The following is a 21,294-nucleotide window of genomic DNA, read 5'->3' on the forward strand; positions in this document are numbered from 1 at the left end:
CCAGTGCGCTTTCTTTATCTCAGAATGTACCAAACTGTTGTTTTAATCCCTCCTAACATTCTACTACCTCTCTGATGGATTTCTTCTTTTTTCCAGCTTATGGATGATCTGTTTCACATCTAGTAAGAACTCCTTTGACTGCATGTTGTGGGTCCACAGCAACAGATTACAAATGCAAATGCATATATATGGAACTGACTATACCTGACTTTGTTAACACTGACAAGTAACAGTCTGTGCAGACTGTTCAATGTTAATATACAGCATTTAATGTTCAGTGACTGTTTCTCTATGTTTCATCACTCCCTCTGATAGGCTGACAAATGATCAGTAAGTGTTAGCCCTGTTTCCGCAGGCCTGAATTACATCGTGTGCTGTGCAGATTTTTGTGCTTTGTGCAAGTGTATGTCCGTCACAAGTCTTGTCTTGTGTAACAAATGTTACCCCAATCAAAACAGTAGCCTACAGCTTACTGTCTCATAACACTCTAAGAATCCGAGTGGCAGACAAGGGAATGGATGAGATTCACACTGCTGGAGTTAGTCTGTTATTTACACTTTGGCCACATGTTCCCATTGAATCTAACGAAAAAAATGTGTCCAAAACTTTGACTGGTTGTGTTTGTTCACTCGAGTGTTTTACATTTAAATCTGCAGTCACTCTAAAATCAGCTCACTATTTGTTACTGCTTTGAATTCACCTGCAGGGAGGGAGTCATAATACAGCCAGTCTCAAGGCTTCAGGCAGCTGCCAACATAGAAGATGACTGCAGTGCAAATGTATAATGCTTTTAAGTAGCTTACTGCTTGCTGTAAAGCATTGTGGATTATCGTTGCTGTAATTGGAGCTGGTTCCCATCTGTTCTTATTTTACACACACACACACACACACAAAAATTAAATACAATATTTCAGGTTATCACTGCTGACTGCAGACTCCTCCATTCTGACACTGACAAATACCATATAATAGCTCATTCTCTTTACTGTTAAGCAGGGCCGTAATCTCAGATTGTGGAGGACTGGTGGACAAATCCATGAGGTCTTGTGTAAGACAAACCAAAGGCACATCATGTGAAATATTCCTGACCAGTCAGGCTGTTGATTGTTCTGCAAATTATCTTTTAATCAGTGAGTTCAAAATGTGTCAGATGGTTCAAGAAAAAAAAGTAAACAATGCTATTTGACTTGGTTACAGGAAGCTCTTTTTCTTTAGTGTTAAGATGGTGACGTCAACGTCCACTTTTAAGTTTTGCAGTTTGTACCCACTCTGCCTCCAATGTAAGTGGACACTTTAGACTGAAATCTAAAGCACTGCACAAGGCCTTGAACAGCCCTCATTATTTTTTTATTTTTCTTGTAAGCAACCAGACCTTTTTGTAATCTTTTAAAGTGCTCTTGAGCAATAGTTTTCCAGGCTTTCTGAAGGTCTCTTTAAATTTTTTCTTTGGACATTGATTGTTTTTTTTACTCACTTTTGTACTTTTACCTGACAATTTACAGAGTTTTGTGTTTGTTAAGCCACTCACTTTAGCACTGACCTGTGAGTCATTGAAGCATCTAAAAAGGCATCTAACACAAGGACTAAGTGTTGATTTGACACATAATTGACAAATTAGCAAAGCACCAATGTAAAATTTGTATCTTTAGGCACTTTATCAGCAGCCTGTCACAAAGACACATCATTTGTTCCACTTTCTTTGGTTGCAATATGCTAAATGCACAAAATAACACAGTTCAGTGGGCATAACATAGAATTTTTTGACAACAAAATAAATCCCAAAGAGCTATTGGGTGAAAACTTGCCATATATTTCAGAATCATATGTAGTATGTACTTAAGAATACTGAGGAAATTGAAGAAGTTAAGGACTAAAGAAGAAGTGTAAGCAGATGAAAAGTATCTGAAAATAATTCTCTTAAGACATAAGCCAAAATCTAGCAGACTTTACACAGGACCTGAGAGATGCATTAACCATACAGTTGATCAATGTACCGTTCACTGAAGCCTCTTCAGAAATAGCCATCATACATCCAAAAAATGTTTTTTTAGGGAAGGAAACAGGGACACATGGCTCTGGTATGCCAAAGAACTATTTCTGAAGACTACTTGAAGAATTTGCAAGAATTTTTTGTAAGAGGGTTAAGACTGTGTTATTTGTTAAAGCAAATTAATCCAAACTGAAATCAAGTCTAAATGACACAGTATATCAGCATAAGTATGTGAATGGGGACACCACATATAAAATATGTATGTTTCCACAACTGAAAGCTTTATATTACTATGATAAAAAAAAATGTGCGTGATCAATTTATCTATCTATCAATCTATCTATCTATCTATCTATCTATCTATCTATCTATCTATCTATCTATCTATCTATCTATCTATCTATCTATCTATCTATCTATCTATCTATCTATCTATCTAACGAGCAGAAAGTTCTCAAAAAGAGGCACATAACTTTTTTATATCAGCATTTTGAATGTCATTGGTTGACCTCCCCATCAACTAAACAAAAGAAAAATGTTTTATTTGGGTTTAATGCTAAAGTTAATATTAGCTTTTAGCAGTCGTGCGTCTTTATCCTACTTCCTCCCCCACTGCTTCTATACACTTCTTTTTTATTCTTCCTCTGTGATTCTTTGTCCTTATTTTTTACTAGAAAATACTGTAGATGAAATCTAACTTGATTTAGGTCAGTCTTTGAACTTCATCCTTTTCTTCTCTGTGTCTGATTTGCATACAAAATGAAGCACCACCACAGAGGATAATGTTAAATCACACATGCATGTTTAGGCTCATTAAAATTAGTAAAGTAACTAACTTAGTTTAGCCATGTTGAATAATTACAGCATTTTAGAATAAACATCTTTGCCTCTCTTTAGCTTGTTTCTTTCATCTTTCATTTTTTCTCTTTTATTTAAATCTTTATTGAAAGAATATGCTTTTAAATTATACCTAAAAAGTGAGAGTTGTTTTGGCTCTGCTGCATTACTGAAGCCTACATGGCTTTGTACTTGAAAGCTATACAAACACTCAGGGTGTTAAGATAAAGCCAAGCTCTAATGAATCGTGTAATGAATCAAGGCCTCTTCAGTTGATATTTACAAGAAGTGAAATCCTTCTGCATTTCTATTTTAATATATGTTGTTCATTTACCTGTCTTATATTATCAATGTGTGCAAATTAATTCTCATTGTTTCCTGCAGATTGTCAGCCGACTAGTTTATGTTTCATTTTACAGATCATTAGCCAACTATGCTTCCATCTGATTATCTAAGCTGTATAATACACCATGTCTGTCCAGCTCATGTTTGCACAGCCATATTCATCAATTGTAGATGTGCTGGTGCAATTAACTCTGCTCACTGTAGTGCCCTTGCTCACACTGGAAACCTGGCATTAAATTATTACTTGAAAACAGCAAATGCTGCAGGTAGCTGACACCAAGTGACTCAAACTGAAGTAAAAAAAAAAAAATAATAATAATAATTCAAGCAGATAATTTATGAGGACAAGCTGGTCAGATTTTAATATTTTGTATTTTCCTGTACAAATGACACATTGACTTTGATTAGTCTTGCCACTGTTGATAGTTTTCTTTCTCCCCAGGCAACAGATCCAGATGCAGGCGCTAATGGCCAGGTTTACTACCGGATTGTGAATCATCCTAACTTGTTTGTAATCAGCGGTAATGGAAGCATCTACACAAGAGTACCACTTGACAGAGAGTTAAAGAACCAATATAACTTGGTAGTAGAGGCATCAGATGGAGCAGTGGACCCTCGACGGACCACGTTGACTCTCTTGGTCCAGGTGGAGGATATAGATGACAACAGCCCAGTCTTCTCCCAGGAAACCTATGTGGTGAATGTACCTGAGAACAGCCCTGTTGGAATTGTGGTGCTGAGGCTAAGCGTAAGTATTTACCAAAATAATTGTCTTGTTTTCTTTATTTTTATGTCTCATGTGTCCCTTAGTATCAGACTGTAAGTATTTTTTAAACCTCATGAGTCGGCAGTTTAGTGATTTAAAATGTGAAATGCTTCCAGACTAAAACATTTAGACAAACAGAAAAATGCAGCCTTATACATAGCAGACTCATTTCCACTATAGACATTCCACGCCTCTGGGAGCTTTTGACAGAATAAGGCTTAAAGCTGTTCTTCTCTATTCATATCCAAGCTTTGGTTAAAAAAAAAAAAAAAAAAAAAAAAAAAAAACATCTTTTCTGACAAACAGTAATACGCCATGAATTTTGAAAAACTTAAAAATGGGAGAAATTTTCCTTCAGCTTCTACACTGTCAGATATGCACATGTTTGCACTGGAGTGAGGTGTATGGAAAACTTTATGCACGCAGAGCAAACATGAGTAGAAGGGCGAATAATTGCAGGCATATTGTGAGTGACATCTCACAGATAGGATATAGCAGGAGGTGTTGGGTGGTGAGAAATGGGAGAGGACGGGAGAAGAAGGTGGGGAGTTTGAATTTCAGTGGCAGTGTCAAACTATAATGTCGTAGACAACGATACCTCAACACTAAAAGGACGTGGATGGCTGGCAAGATACCTAAGAAAAAATGTCAGAATGTCTGATTTTTTTGTTTGCTTGATTTTTTTTATAGCTGGATCCTGATAATCTTAAAAAATACTCATTATAAAACTGACCAGATTTTTGTTCTGAATTACTCTCATAATGAAATGCTTTCCTGTAGCCCACTTTTCTAATAATATTAGCTTTAGTTTGGTTTGGCCCATAGGTTAAGATAAAACAGAAGGGCACAGGTGAAGGAGAGTCCTCCCTCCCTGGAGTCCATGAAGACTAGTAAAAGTCTTTCTTGAGAAGCTGATACCAGAATTATGGTGATCTGTGGTCCTGTGGGTGACTCTCAAAAAAGAGGAATACTTAAGAATATTTAACAATTGTGTGCATTCTAAAGGACAATATAATACCGTTATACATTATAGTTCTACAACATCTTACATTTACTGAAGAAAACTGTGAACTAGTAATAAATTCAAACATCAAACTGTTCTCCCACCAGTAGTGTCCCTGGAGACAGCCAATATTTAACATTTCCCCTTTTCTTTAGCCCTTTTCCTGCTCCAGACACTTGAGCTCTCTCTGCATGTGCTCACAGATAACTCTGCACATTCCCTGACCCTGAAAACTTTTTCCCTTGCATATTTGGAAAAAAGAAAATGCATTTACACAACAGCAAAATGAAAACTATCTCAGTGCAGGAGAATACACCAATAGGACCAGAAACTATGTAGTGAACATGTCAGGCCTCTAGTGGGCAATGAAACTTTGCAACAACACACCCAGGTGTGCACCGCATCCTTATCCACATAGTTATTTCAGTTCAGTTCAGTTGGAAAACAGTTGCAAAGAGCTCAAAGTGCACTGTCAGCATTTAAAAAGGTCTCCTCTAAGCATCTTCACTGGCGGCATAAATGTTCTACCAGAAACAGGTTTTGCTTCAACAGACCAAATAAATTCAAAAAATGCAGCAGCACAAACATGACACAGACGTCCGCCATTGTGGTTTTTGTCCTTTCATGGGTTAAGCAGGGCACAAGCGCAAGAAGACGTGAAAACGCCATCGTCGTGAAAAGAATCCAGTTTCCATTTAAACTGACTTGACTTGCCTTGCATTGCAATAAAATTTCACTCTGGAGGCTGTTAACAAATCTTTTTGGTTTTATCCACACAAAACTCTGTTACATGTAAACAAGAGGCCAGAACACAACCAAAATGTGGCATTTTATAGTCTCAGCATTGTGGTGTAAGCAGGGTCTCTATCTCTCCACTGCAGATGTAAAAACTTCCATTTTCAAAAGTAAGGGTTTAATTTTTTTTCTAATTTCAAAATAAAAGTCAATGTCATTTAGAAACTGACAGCACAGTTATGCAGTGTTTTTTAAGTCATTGTTAATTTTGGTCATTTTCAGGCTGGAGCAAAGTTTTTTTTTTATAAATCATCTCTATAACCTTTGGCCATGGAATGAATAATTCTAGTTTTATCTATGTCTAATCTGATAATCTCTTGGAGTAGCCTGTGGATATTATTTCTGCTTTAAGGCTTGTGTTTTAATTCAGTGAACTTAAGCTCCCCTCAGTGGCTTAATTTTATTGGTGCCTGATTAATGATTGATGGAAGCAAACCCTTGCAGCAGAAAATATGCATAATTGAAATAGAAATATTAAAATTAATTGTCTACAACCAATACCTGATAGCTTCTATTTTAATGGTATGGCCACAATTTTGAGAATCTATTAAGCAAGCCTAGTACTCTCTTCTATTGACTAGTATGCACTCCTCTTTTTTTTTTCCTCCTTTCCCCAGGCTGTGGATGCAGACCTCTTCTCCAATGTCACATATCGGATCAAGACTGAATCTGCCAAGCAGCTGTTTTCTCTGAACCCAGTCACAGGGGAGTTGGCTGTGCTGCAGACCCTGGACTTTGAGGGCCTGGCGGCTATGGGCATGGGGACATCTTACACTTTCCAGGTGGAAGCTGTCTACCAAGGAGGGGTAATGCCCCCGGGGCAAGCTACTGTCACAGTCCGCATCACGGTAAGAGCCCCCAGATACCCAGTCTATCATTACTTCTCTGTGTTCTGCTCGCCTTTCATCTATCCTCATTTTACCCGGACGTGCAGCACTGGCAGTGAATACGTGGTGAATCATTAGCATAGCTTTACAGTAGTAATAGCGATCAAAGACTGTAACACAAAAGGGATTTGAAGAGATACAGAACTGCACTGCGCTTCGCCAGTCAGTACATGAGGTGATTGCATTACCTTTTTAAAACACAGTTTAGCCTCCTGACCTGTTTGCCCCTACTGCATCTCCATTGAAAGAGAATTAACAGATAGGTGTTTCTGTCACCCACACATTGTTATTCCATCTTTGAATGACTCATTAGTTTTGTGACAGTAATTATGCCCAGTTTTATGAGAGCTCATGTTCCCTTTGTTGCTTTTTAAGTGATTAAAAGCTGAGCAAACAAAGGGATTGTGTTGTGATACTCGTCGTGTGTACTATACAAATTTATGGTTGTGCGTTTTTGCTCTTAAGAATTCCTTAAAATGTGTGCACATTCATTTATGCTTGTGAATTCAGTACACCGTTCAAACTCGGCAGAATTAAGCTGTCAGTGTTGCACAGGAAGGAGCAGAAATGCCTTATTCAGGAAGGTCTTCTAACCTAGTGGGTTTGTTCTTTGATAAGGAGAACTTGTGTTGTGCTCTGAGTTTTGTCGCTCACAAACAGTGTTTGATAGAAGGAGGAATTGCACAGCCACTGATATCAAGTCACATGAAATGACTTAAAATAAGCTCAATGAATTCATGCAAGCTTCAAGGGGACCAGGGATGGGGCCGATTCCACTGATTCTGCTTCTTTTCTCATATGATGTCTCCAAATAGTCATTTGAAGTAATATGTGTTTAATTCCCTTTTATTGTTTTCTTGTTGTCTCTTTTACTGTATATCTTTCTTACGTTTCCAAATTAATCTCTCATACTTTCTCTTCTGTTTTGTACTTGAGAAAAGTCTGTGGGATTGTGCCTCTGTGTGTATGGAGATAAAATATTCTTTATTTTATGTTATTTATTGATTGATTTTTGTTTGTGTACTTTTAGTACAAGCATATTTTAAACAAGCACAAATGTGCATGCATCTTGTCGCAGCTCCCCTTGTGAACACTTGTAACACAAGGATGAGGCTTTGTGTTTGAAAGCAAACTCTGGATCATAGATTTTCTGCTAGAAAACACTAAACCTGTGTATAGATCAAAGTGAGACTACCCTCCACCACTGAGTTCATAGAACACAGACTGTTGCCTGTGGCTCAGCCAAAACGGTCAAAAGTAAAGAAAAAAAACCCAAGAAGAAGGAAGATCACGCTCCCATACTTATTCTATAGAGTTGAATTATTCTTTGGACACATGTGAATGGCTTACTGAGTTATAATTTTCACATACTAAAGCGAGGTTTTGCAGTTAACACGATTTTATTTCTATGTGATAAGCTGCAGCAGTATGATTAACTTCTCTCAGTGGCTCTGAAAAACAAACTATTTGATCGCTAAAAGAGTTTTTTTTTTTAAACAGAGAAAAATGATAAATGCTGTGATCAGTATCTACTTTTCTGATTCCACTGTCTTCATGCTGTGTGATTCACAGCAAGGGCCACATCAGAGTTTCTTTTTACACATGCCAGAACATTTTATGCTATTTTTTTTCAGCTGCCAAGTCTTCATGGTTATTGTTTTTTACTTTTTCTCTGTTTTTTCTGGTAATAGGACATGTTTTTAAATGAAATCAGTTGATTTGAAGTCTACACTTAAAGGTAGAACTTTTCTATTGAATATCAGATGGTGTATTGAAGTCTTTCAGACAAGATAAGGCTTTCATTCTGTCCTCGTTTGATTGGGTGCTCCTTTTTTCCTTTACAGAAAATTTATTCATACCTTCAAATGGATAACTTTACTATATTTAATATTCTTAGATATACAGGTCTATAGATAATGTGGGGGGGGGGGGGGTTATTGCTAGTCTGGAGTTGTACATATAGCTACACTGGTGTAATTTTTATTTATTTATTTATTTACTTCATTACTATACATATGTATCTGTTTATTTTTAAGTCCTCTACATTATCATGTGTTGATTTGGTGTGTATGGGTGCAGTATGAGGACAGGGGAGGATTTTATACGTGTGTGCACATACATGTTGGGTACACGGGGAAGCTGAGTTAATGCACTGTGTGGGAAATACTAGATATACTAATTATCTTAAACTTGATCTCTACCCTTTACCTAGCCACAGCTTTTCACCTTCCACCTCAGCTTAACTCTATTCAGCTTGACTCTTATCCAGCAGTTACTGCTGTGTTATTAGAGTTGCATCTGTGTTTACAGTTGTGATTTCTTTTTTCTTTTTTTTTTCTTTTCATACCAGCCCTTTGAGTTGATGACATTTGTCATATAATAAATATTGGCTCTTTTATTCTGTGATTTTTTAGACTGTTTTTGTTACCATGCAGTTCCAAGGTTGTAATTTTCAGTTATGGTGTTGATTGCTTTTTCTCCCTCAATATGTCCTTAAGCCTATTAAGAGAAGAGAAAAAGTAGAGTCGTTAACAAGGCTAAGCACTTGATTTCCACTGGAAGATGTCTTTTAACATTAACACTTTAACATTTGAGCACAGTGGTGTGAGAATTTCTGAACAGGACATAGTATATATTTTTCAACTAAGCCTTTGAACAGCCATTTAAATAGTCATACTTTTCTATAGGCCATCTAAGTATAGCCTAAAGATTAAAATGTGTCTGTGTAATATCACTGCAGTTGTGGGATAGTCAATGTTTTCTCAGTTTTAAATCTTAATTAATGACCCAAGACACTTACCCAAACAAGTATGTATTTTTTTAATTCATATTGCGATTTATTAGATTCACATAGAGTATATTCAAATATTTGAGAGATGATGGTCAGTTCACATATTGTAAATTAATCCAAACAAGGCTGTGACTGAAAAATCTTTACCACCACAGTCCTGTTACACCAGCTGACTCCTTATTGCTGCCTCTGCTGGAGGGTAACTATGCATTTTTCTGCAGAAACTATGTTTATTTGCATTAGAAATGTAATGTTGAGGTGAACACTGTGCTAGAAATTTATCATCAGTACCTTAACTTTCAGTCTGTCTTTTTTTCCTTCTGTTTTTTATTCCAGGACATGAATGACTTCTCCCCCATCTTTACTCAAGACCTATATAAGGGTTTGGTTGCTCCCAATGCAGAAAAAGGAACAGTCATCACAACTGTTCTTGCTGAGGATCAAGATCCACCAGTGAGTATATTTTGAAATGTCTGGATACAAAATAAAAAGATTGTTTACTTATACCTAGAACCACCAAGGGAGTCATTTTGACCCCATAGAAAACAATGTAAAATGCTGAGACCTGCCACAGCATCACAGATGCTAGGCAACCGGGTGCTGGCACTATGAATGACTGATACAACCTAGCTTATCAATTTGATGAAACAATAATAGCCTTTTAAATTGTTCATGCCAGAATAGATATAGCCTAGATCTTGCTTATAGACTAATAATGGATTCGATACTAATAAAAAAAACACTAACAGGAGCAGAAGAATAAATGCAGAAGTTTTGCTATGCACCAACAAATTAATTACAGAGACAAAGATCAGGGAGAAATAATCCGCTCCTCTAATTACAACAGGACTAAGTTAGCAGTGGAAATCCTTAACAAGATGCTGAAGTAGTATTCATCTTGAGCTACAACTAGTGTTGCTCCATAGCCTGTTGTGTTTCTTATAATGCTTTGGACATTGCCCCACTGAATGCTTGGATCCTCCACCGGATCTGCATCGATGCCAGAAGGACACAGCGTTCATCCTTCAGCTCTTTGAGCAGCAGTGCAGTGAGCACATCGTAGACCCATCACCAGCAAGCAGCAGAAAGATGGCAAACTGTGGCATCAAACGCAAGTGGGCAAAAAACAAAACCACAAGAATATGCATGAAGTGCCGGTGAGCAGTCTGTAGGTCGTGTACAGCAAGTGTGTACAGCAAGTGTTTAAAGCATGTCGCTCACTTGTTTCCTTAATCATTTGATTAATTTTATCAACCTTTCCATAACTATTTGTAAGAGTCAAAAATCTAATGTTCATATAAATATTTCCAAAATATTAATCATGAAACATTGTCTCATGTATTTCTGACATACGATACAATAAATCAGTATCAGGTCTGCTTTGTGGCTCCAGCATATGATACTTTTTTCTAATTGTTCACCCTAAAATAAGTGATAAAAAATTTATATATATATATATATATATATATATATATATATATAGAACAAAATCGTCCACTCAGCCGCTTCTTGTGAATAACTTAGGTGATTTTAATGGTGAAAAACAACATTAACACAATAATAATTCATTTAATATTTTTTTCTTTCGTAAGTGACCATGGTATAAGCGGGATAATGCCCTCCGAGGTGTCCATTATCATATATATATATGATAATGGACACCTCGGAGGGCATTATCCCGCTTATACCATATCATATATATATATGATAATGGACACCTCGGAGGGCATTATCCCGCTTATACCATGGTCACTTACGAAAGAAAAAAATATTAAATGAATTATTATTGTGTTAATGTTGTTTTTCACCGTTAAAATCACCTAAGTTATTCACAAGAAGCGGCTGAGTGGACGATTTTGTTCTTACGCGTTGCCAAGGTAACCGGCTATGACACAGAACCTGTAGAACAACCAGCTGTTGTATTAGACCTAATCAGTGAAGAGAAGGGGGATGATTGCTTCACGTTATGTTACGTGACAAAATATCATTTCAGAGGGCGGGTGTGTGTCCAGAGGATGATGCGACATTTTGTTTTAGTCACAGATCGTTTCCTAAATCGTTTTTATTGCAAGAAATATTATCCACCATTCACTCTATTCATTAAATGTAGATCAAGCAAGTAAGTCTATCCTAAATCGTTTTTATAATGTTATCTACCATTCACTCTGTATCAAGTAAAGTAAGTGTGGTGGAGTAGGTTTTTCTTACTCCAATCTCCTCGCTCTCCCATTGAAGGCACAAGGTGTAGCAAATATGGCAGTAATTGCGGGGCACAGTAGAGTGCCTTTATATCCGGGCAGGTGTTTTTCCCTTTAGTATGAGCTGTACGCTGACAGTTCTGTGGCTAGCGTGCCAAAGTGTCAACATTACCTCCCCTGCGGTCTTAAGTGCCATAATTTCTTTCCTTCTCTGCTGGGGCCGTGGCGGTCCTTGGGTATTTACACCCGCATGTTCCTTTGCAGCGTTGCGGTGTGCTGATTGTCACAGCTGTGTGGAGAGCTGCATGACGGGCAGTTTCACCTTTGTGGTGCACTGCTGGGTTGTGACTGAGTTTGGTGCTGGGGCAGCTCATTGGGACCTGTCGCAGTATTCCTGGTCTCTTCTCTCTCCCTCCCCATTTTGGGATGTGCTGGTAAGACTGCTTTTGCTCGTCAGACGGAGCAGGACATTAATCTGCATCATATGATTGGTGTGTTTTCCTCTTTTTAGACAAGTGAAATAGCGTGCCCTACGCTATACTGTGCGTGAGAGGTTGCTGTTTTGTCACTGCTTGGATTTCCACCAGCACCTCCAGTCCATCTGCCCTCCGTACGATCTAAACCCCGGCATATAGGGTTGTTTTGGGAAATTGTCAGTTTTTATGTTTTATTATTAATTTTTTTAAAAGTAATTGTTTAAATAAAATGTCATTTTTATGGGAATCCACCTGCCAAGGTGCATTTTATTTGAACCTACCCTTTTTTAGGTTTATTGTGGGTTTTAACTCCCCAGTTGGGTTGTCACCTTCTTCTTTTTTGTATAGAAACTATTGCTTTTTTCGCCTTACCAACACCACCCCACCACATAAGGCAATCATGAAAGAAAGACAGGCGACGACCTAGTTAAAAATAAAAGCAACATTGCCGTTGATCGCAACATCTCATAAAGATACTGGCATGTCCATAGTGGCGTTTGAAGGACGGAGTTTTAACGTTTGTGGACCCTGACCACTGCTGGTTGGGACGTTGCGGGATGACAAAATGTTGCTCCATTCTCGTCTCACCTGGACTGACGGAGCCCAATAAACCTGCACCTGCTTTCACAACAATGCGCCGTCACAGACATGATCTGGCGCGTCTGCAGCCCGGTGTCTGAGTTTCTGTTGCCACAATTACCAACTACCGTTTAAGCAGCGCAATAATTTACAACAATAAGTCTATTTGGCCGGAACTTCTTTTATAGGTGTCCATTATCACTTTTTAATGGACACCCTCCAGCCAATCAGAATTGAGTATTCACCCAGACCATGGTATATACCTATGTAAACAATGATTCTTGTTTGATGTTGGTGAGTATTGTAAGCTAGTAAGTAATCCCACATGCTAATCAATTAATAATTTATTTATTGAGGCGGTCTCTACTTCTGAATAATAAAAAAGCTTAAAAGCGGTTCTAGTGTTAAAGCTACAGTACATATCTGCATTTTATGCTAATTCTAACTGCAAGGGGATGTTAAAGGGGATCTGAAAACTGAGGAACCAAGTGTCACAATACAGAAGAGACAACAAGTGATACAGATGGTGCAGTTTCTTAAGAATGCTTAATTCCTGCATGACTGAACTTACTGATTCTAAGTGGCCCTCCTGCTGGTGGGGTCTTACAAAGGCTGAATAAGCTTCTTGCCCCTCTGCTACACATGACCACAGAGATACAGATGCCTGTCAGGTTCAGCTGTAGTGGTACATCTCCATAAAGTGGCTGCTGTACATCTCACTTTCTCTTTTAGAGAGAGATACTCACTTCCTCTGCTCTTCTTGCCCAACCATGTTGTTGTTATAATGCAGAAATTATATTGTTTTTGTGATCTTAATATCTCATTTTCATTGTTTATCTGTATCTAATGCAATATTTTTTTCACATTAGAAAGTATCAAGCAGTGCTAAAGCTCATGTAAGAAATCATTCTTGTGTTGCCAGGAGGATAACGGCAATGCTAAAGGCATGAGAGTAGCAAGGCAAAATGTGTGACAAACAGAGGGATTAGATTTTCAAACAAGCCCAATCTTTAAAGGGCTTGAATATAAGAGCTCATAGTACTTCATTAAAATCTTTTTCTCTTTTTCTTACGCACACTTATTACATGTTAAAACTGGTGAAGAAAGATAAAAACAGATTTGAAGTGCTGATGAAACATACTGTATGTGAGCAGTAAATAATGAAAGATAGGATTCTATAAAGCATCTATACTTTGAAACCCGATTGGCTTTTAGAAAAAAAAAACACATCTTTGTCGAACTACTTAACTCTCAAACTTCAAGGTTAATACCATATTGAAAAAAAATATAGTCATGGAGACAAATGTTCCAGTGAGGCTCTAATTGCTAAGAGCGAGATTTGTGGAAACTGTTCTTTGTGGCTCAAAATGAAAGTATTTTATGGCTTAGTTCAACACAGCAGAGCAAGCTTTGCTATTGTTTCTGAGTCAAATTAGTTCTTTACTTCATGTAGAGGCTATTTGATATTTAAGAGGAAAGGATTTTTAAAGAAGCTTAAACAAGTGAATTAATTAATAAAGTGTATTAGTTTTTTCAGTCCCTATTTTCATGGTTATTTCACATATACACCGGACTCATGAAATAATTCTGCAGATGTTCAAAAGTGGTGCCATGTGAGAACTCAAATGTCCACAAAATTTGCTTGACATCTTGGAGATTTTCCACCCATTCCCTCCAGTGAAATCGCTGAAGCAAAACGATTGAGACAATGTGCAAACATAGCAGCAGGTATTCTAAAGAATTTCTTGCTAATGAGCAAGTTGAGGGAGTTGCAGATGTGAGACTTGCTGTGTTTGCACCTTGCTACTGTGTGCAAGTTCAAATACATGTGGTATTTATATCATCAAGTAGTTCCAGTCACTATTTTTTCTTATTTTAAAGTAAACAGCAATTATTCCAAGTAGTCTAATAGTATATCAAGTTCCCAGTCTTATTTTCACATTAGCTAAATATAAATGACTTTGTAAATACACTTTCCATTTTATAATCTCCGTGTTATCCTTTAGTAAAGAACTGTGTTGATGTGACTGACCTAAATTTGACTTTTCAGTTTTAGAGTATATGCTAATGGTAAAGGTAGGAAAGACAAAAACAAAAGAATGACTGTTGCCACCTATGTTTTGATCTTAGACCTGAAGGTTGTTTTAGTTATTTATTTTTTTTAACCTCTGTTTATTGCATATTAGAAAACAATTTGTGGAGCTTATAGAGATAATTTTTTGGTTTGTTTCTTTTTTGTCCCTTCTTTTAAATCTGCTCAGTAAACTCACTCTGATAGTTGTGTAACCTCTTAGAAAAACATTTGTACTTGAGAGCCTCCCAAGGGATCCACTGCTACTACAGAATTTTGCTCTCTTTGGCCTTAAGTTTTTACTTTGTCCCTAGGGAGCAAAGTCACATCATGGGTATAGCCAAGTTTCATGAAATTTATAAAAAAAAATAAAATAAAAAAAACCACTTTATTTCGAGGTCCAGAGGGATTAAATTGAAATAAGATGATCTGTAGAGATGATTAGCAATCAGGACCCTTAATTATCTTAATCAAAGGGTCATATTAAAGTGTAGGGTGTCACTAATGAATGCAAGTGTGCTACTCTGCACCAAAGGGATGCATTTAATGAAGAAGGTTTGTGTTTAAGATGAAAGGAAAATGTTTCAAGGAATCACAGTGAGTTCTTGTAAGGATGCCTGATAAGGACCTGACTAATAGGGGCTATGGCCATTTGAGAGTTGTTTAAACAGATAAGGACACAGCAACGTATTAGGACAGTTCTTTAGCTTACAAAGAAAAGAGCAAGCTTTTCTCATATAGCTCTACTGCTCAATGAACTCAAATGAAACAATATTTCTGGATTTGCAAAACCAAGCTTACTAGTTTGACACACATTTTCTCCTTCTCCTGAAGTTGAATTTATATATGAAAAAGACTGTCTCTATTTTGGTCGATTCTACTTAGACTTACTGCATGAGCCTCATGAGCCTCTTCTCCTTCCTGCAGGGTACTCCAGCAAGTTTTGTCCGCTACAGAGTGGATCTGGAAAGGTCACCGTACAGTGGGAGCATCTTTGATGTGGAAAAGGAAACTGGAAGAGTCATCACTAAAGTCAACCTCAATGAAGAACCCAGTGTCACCTTCAAGGTCAGTGGCAGTGTTTATGATGGCACTAATAACAAAATGGTACTTCTACTTAAAGCGTTGCCTTTTTTCTTTTCCAGGTTTTAATGCATATATTGCATCAGTGTAGGGCTGCACGGTTATATTTAGTTAAAAGAATCTGTTGTTTGAGGGAGCTCTCAGGGAATCCAAGCTGAGTCACATCATCTACATATAGCACAGAAGGGGGAAGCTGTGGTTGTTTGTCAGCAAAAAGTGTTGACTTGAATTTGCCAACAGTGAAAGAGTGAGACATATAAGGTGATAAAACAGTTCCAAGTTGTTAGTTTTCAGCTGGTGAAACAGCTAAATATAAATATATGATATGATTGTAGCACAGTTAATTATGAGTATAAGCATCCTCAAAGTCAGATCCTGTACTGCAACTGCAAATGAAGAAGTGCTCCTGCATAAACTCAGTTTTTCCAAAGCTTATTTTTATTGGTTACACCTGATATTATCATGTATCTTCGGTAACCTAGTCATAAGCAAACAGCCATAAGTACAGACATGAAGGAACATGGAAGGCATAAGATGGACTGAGATCCAGAGAGCATATTCGGAGCTGGTCTGGCATACTATGGTCACATACAACTCTGCAATTGCAAGTTTGTCCTGTCCCACTATGAAGTATCACCTACACCTACTTACGGTGTGTGCTTGGTTTGCAGGTCTTTATTTATTATTATTATTATTAATTTTTTCTTTGCCCATCTGATAACAATAAAAAGTGATTTTTATGTAAAACTGAGTTCCAACACACTTCAAAGGTCATTCACAGAAAACTTCTTTCACCTTATTTGTCCTTGTTGTTGGTGAAGTGTGCAGCACCAAAGTTTTAAGCCCGTCCTGTAGTTCCTGCTCCATAGTCCTCACCAATGCTGGGTAGTGACATGTTAATGTAACACAGTTACTTTTGTCAGTAGCTAATAATCTAATGCATTACTCTTTTAATAAAGTAACTCAGTTACAGTTACCCTATGGTGCGTTTGTCCGTTTCTAGCTAAATTAATACATTTTGGCCACCAGCTGTGAGCTTCTTCCTGTTTACAGGGGTGATGCAGCACCACATGTGCAGTGATGCAAATTCCACTTGTTGGGGTTATTTTTTGGTGAAGTCGTTTTTAAACATCATCACTTGCAGGTTGAGGCTTCGTCTGCTTCCTTTGTGAAGTCCTCCTCATTCTCTCATAGCTGTCCACAAAGCAATAATCCCTGGAGGCAGAATGGAAACGTAAATGCAACAGTCCTTTATTAATGTCCACCGCACCGTTTCCTTGGTTACCACGGTCGTCCAAACCAGCACACCCTTACCCACACACACATGCACAACTTCACTTGATAGAGAGACAGTAACAATGCCCACGAATAACTAAGGAAATATGTAAATAAAAATATAATAAAGAGTAGGAGAAAGATTGGAGGGTTCAATGTGCAGCATAGATTTAATTTTTGAGCAGCTGTTATATTACTTTTTTTTTTTTTAATGATCTCCTGGCCTGACTCAAACTAGTAACTAGCCCAACACTGGTCCTCACATACATAATATAGAACTAGGCCTTACATATATCTGTTTCATAGAAATGGTATTTTAGTGGAATTTAAAGAGCATTGAGGAGGATAGGTGTGTTTTTGAACAAAGACACAGAGATAATGGTTGTATGAAAAACAATGAATTAACATTGTACAGTGTTAATTTCTCCTTTATGTCATATGTATTTACATTGTATAAACTGAAAATATTTGTCAAAATTTTCCTTTTATTTTTGCCTAAGTAGATATGAAACATCATCATCTAAATCCAGAACAATACAATTTAATTTGTGAATTATGCACTTTGCAGAACAGAGTAAATCCACAATCATAACATCATTTGTGTGTGTGTGTGTGTGTGTGTGTGTGTGTGTGTGTGTGTGTGTGTGTGCTGTAGCTCTTTGTTAGTTTACATATAGAGCAAAAAAGTGTGATTTGCTCACAAGTGGTCACAGGAGACTCATGTTGAGACACAGCTTAATACCAGGTGTAAACTGGTATGCTCAGAGCTGACCTCTTAAGATTAAATCCCCCAAGACACATGTTAATGCCAGGTGTAAACATGATCTAAGCCTGTAGTGAGGTAGGTGTTGTATGTGCGGTGCTTTTGTATTGCTGCCCTTCTCTGTTGACTGTCTCTGTCTCCTTTTTTTCTCTGTTTATTTTGTTCCCTGTTTCTTTAAAATCTCTCCTTCCCTGCTGGCCCATTCTCCCAGCCCCTTCCCACAGTCTATGAATGAAAATCAATACATTTTCATACTCCCTCTCTTTGCAGGCTGCTTGCCAGATCTTGTTTTGCCAGCCTGTCTTTATTAGGATTCTGAACATGTATACCAAAAAGTAGCTGACCACAATCTCAAAAAGAGAATAATTTTGGTAGAGCAGCCATAATTTTGTGCTTGGATTTGCATGTTTGCATTGTTTACATTGGTTTTCTTTCTCCCTCTGTAGCTGTACGTGATAGCCTTTGATGATGGAGAGCCAATCAAGACTAACAGTACTTTGGTTGAGATCACTGTACTTCAGCCTTCTCGCATTCCAATTTTTAGTGAGGAAGAGTACAGGTAAGTCTTCTTGACATACTGTTGATGCAGCTGCCTGCACATGTAACCTCACACACATTAGAGCAGCTATGACTGGACTGCCAGACAAGGGGAAGATGTTGAAAATGGTTGCAAAGGGTGGACAAGAACACTTTGACACACATTTACATCTGCAGTCACATCTTCCATTGACCTTCTGTAATATTTTGATCAATATTTAATCATTTGGTAAATTATACATTCTACTTTGAACTGCTGTGAACTCCCTGTTCCTCATGAATATAATAGTTTGTAGCATTGATAGTTATCAGTTCATCATTGTTATTTCTGAGTTTCCAGCTTTATATAGAACTATATATTAGGAGTTCAGGGTACAGAGGATGCTGCATAAAACCTCCAAAGTAAAGAGCATTTGCTTCAGTCTCAGGGAATACCAGACCTACCCTCTGACGATGTTAAGAGTCACTTTTGACAAGATTACCAGTTGTGAGGATTAAAGAAGCAGAGAAAATGCAGGGTAAGGAAACAACATCCATAATGCTCTGAAATGACAGGCTGCTTCACAAGTGACACGCAGTTGTACTGAATTTGTCTCTACTGATGTTGCTGTGACTTGGAGGGAGGCCAAGAAGTCTTTTTTCTATTTAAAATAAACAGATTAATAACATGTCGGTTGCAGCTGCTTTGAAATATATTTTGGGATGAGGCAACACTAGAATTAAGGCAGGTATCGTTCTGCAGTGTTTAGAGGATCCTTGCCAGACTGCAAGGCTTTAAGGCCTTTTGATGGCAAAGTTGCCTGGCACAAAGCAGTTATTAGGAGCTTAAAGTAAAGCTTGTTTTAAGTGGATTGATTTGCTTGCTTGTTTGTTGGCAGACTGTGCTTTGTTACTTAATTTGATATGCCTTTATGCATAACACTGGGAATGTAAGTCCTGGCCAACCTGTCAACACTTCAGTTGAGGTGTTATGTCTCGCTGCACATGTTTGTCTTCACATGTCATGGCCTTTTGTTAATCTATCCATGCTTGTGTGTGTCTCCATGTGTGCATTTCCTTCTTTAGATCAGTGTGTGTATGCATGATGGTTTATAATCCAGCACTTTCTATTTGCGCTGATATTATTCTGGTGCTCAGCTTTATTTACTGATGTATTAATGGAACAGCTGCATAGCTGTTGAAAGGGCATTGATTAACGTTTTGAATGAGTGGCTTGTCTGAAATGCACACAAAAGGTCGGGACCACAGGCGCAGACTGCTGTATGGTGTTACATTGACAATGCTAACCACGCACAGTGGCACATCTGCAGTAAATCATAAGTCATGAAAGCATTAGCCAGGTGCTCAACCCTGTCCTGTTGGACAAGCTTCTCTCCAGTGGAGAGTATCCAGTCTGCTTGCTCTGCTATGAACTGTCTGCTCACTCTTTGCTTCTCTCAGCATTGTCCTCTCCCCAAGAAACCTTCTGAACACAAATCACTTTCTAAATGTCCACAGAAGGTCTCGTTTGTCTCTGTGATGGCAGTTAGTTATAGCAGCAATCAGGTAAGCTATGCCTACAGCTCCAGAGCATGCAATTAAAAACAACTCTGCAGGGCTTTGGCTGACTTAATGATTTCTTCTCCTGCTTTATGGTATCACCCCTCCATCTGTCAGAGGGAAATGAGGGTTCCCAGTCATTGTTGGCTAGAATAAATGGCTTATGCTGTTGTTGCTATTGTAGCAGCATGTTGCCACCTGCTTTTCAGAAGTACTGGAGGAAAAAAGAGCATCTCACGGTGTTTCTGTGGAAATGCAAAAATTATGTTTTAAATTTTCTACTACTTGGATTAACCACCCCAAAATTTATTTATAACCCTGGATATAATCTCACTTTTTCACATCTTTTGGCCTCAAGCAGATGATGATGAATCTAAATACCTTCGTTAACCCCGCATGTATACAATAAAGCTAGATTCAGTCAAGTGTGCACTAACAGCCCAGCAGGAAGCATATACTAACTTGATGCATATGAGGAGTAAAAATTGATTTTATGTTGCTGAGACTGATAATATTTATTTAGTTGAGACAAAAAAAATTAGCCCCAACTTGCAAATGTTCAGTTTTGATAGATTTTACTTATTGGGATAATCTTGTTATTTATCACCTCAACAAGGCAAACCTCACTTCTTTTTTTCACTGTGTGTCTGGTTTGCTTGACCATGGGACTCCAATATATTCTGTTTCTGTGTGCATTTCATTAAACATCTAGACTGTTGTCTTTTCCCTATTTTTTACTATCATGGCATTGCTGGACCATTTGATGTGTCTTTTCACCTTTGCACACATGGACTGAGAAATCTTAGACTTTTTTGACATTTCACACTGGGTCAAGAGACATTCAGTTACAGGTGTTATCATTGAATAAAAGCATACAACAAGAGCAAACTGAAGAAGTTCAGTCACATAGTGGAGTTCAGTTCTGAATACTTTGCTTCTATCAGATCGGAGTCTTTCTGTACTGCAAGATTTAGTTTTTTGTTTGTTTTTTTCTCACTTTTTGATTTTGCTATTTGGAATATTTCTCCCACAACCACAAGATTATTTAAATGATTTTCATATCAGACAGAATTAAATTGTGTTTTTGTTCATTTGCATTTCCATCTTCCCACCGTTGTGTTCCTTGTTTATGACCTTTATTGATAGAGTCTGACCTGACACTTTATTGTTGAGACTTTCATGCTTGTTGAATAAAATTAAAAAGAACCATGGTTTTGTGTAAATAACTTTGCATGATTAGAAGCAAAAGTTGCCCACTACTAAATTCTAACTAGTTGTGTATTCAATTTTCCCCAGTGTATTTTTTATTTAATTTAAAATATGGTGGGTTATTCTAGGTAATGTGCTATATTAAAGTAA

The 21,294-nt window shown here is 37.6% G+C and overlaps 1 protein-coding gene across 4 annotated transcripts in view; it reads left to right on the top strand.

Annotated features, from left to right (window-relative positions):
• Positions 1-21,294, top strand: part of pcdh15a (protocadherin-related 15a) — a 249,930-nt gene that overhangs the window by 172,095 nt on the left and 56,541 nt on the right. For all 4 annotated transcript variants that reach the window (XM_042010341.1, XM_042010343.1, XM_042010344.1 and 1 more), the window contains 5 exons: positions 3,615-3,920; positions 6,354-6,584; positions 9,751-9,867; positions 15,666-15,806; positions 18,306-18,418. In XM_042010341.1, coding sequence (XP_041866275.1) covers positions 3,615-3,920; positions 6,354-6,584; positions 9,751-9,867; positions 15,666-15,806; positions 18,306-18,418 — 908 coding nt within the window. The remainder of the gene's footprint in view (positions 1-3,614; positions 3,921-6,353; positions 6,585-9,750; positions 9,868-15,665; positions 15,807-18,305; positions 18,419-21,294) is intronic.

This window comes from Melanotaenia boesemani, chromosome 16, assembly GCF_017639745.1.
Source record: "Melanotaenia boesemani isolate fMelBoe1 chromosome 16, fMelBoe1.pri, whole genome shotgun sequence".
Lineage (NCBI taxonomy): Eukaryota > Metazoa > Chordata > Actinopteri > Atheriniformes > Melanotaeniidae > Melanotaenia > Melanotaenia boesemani.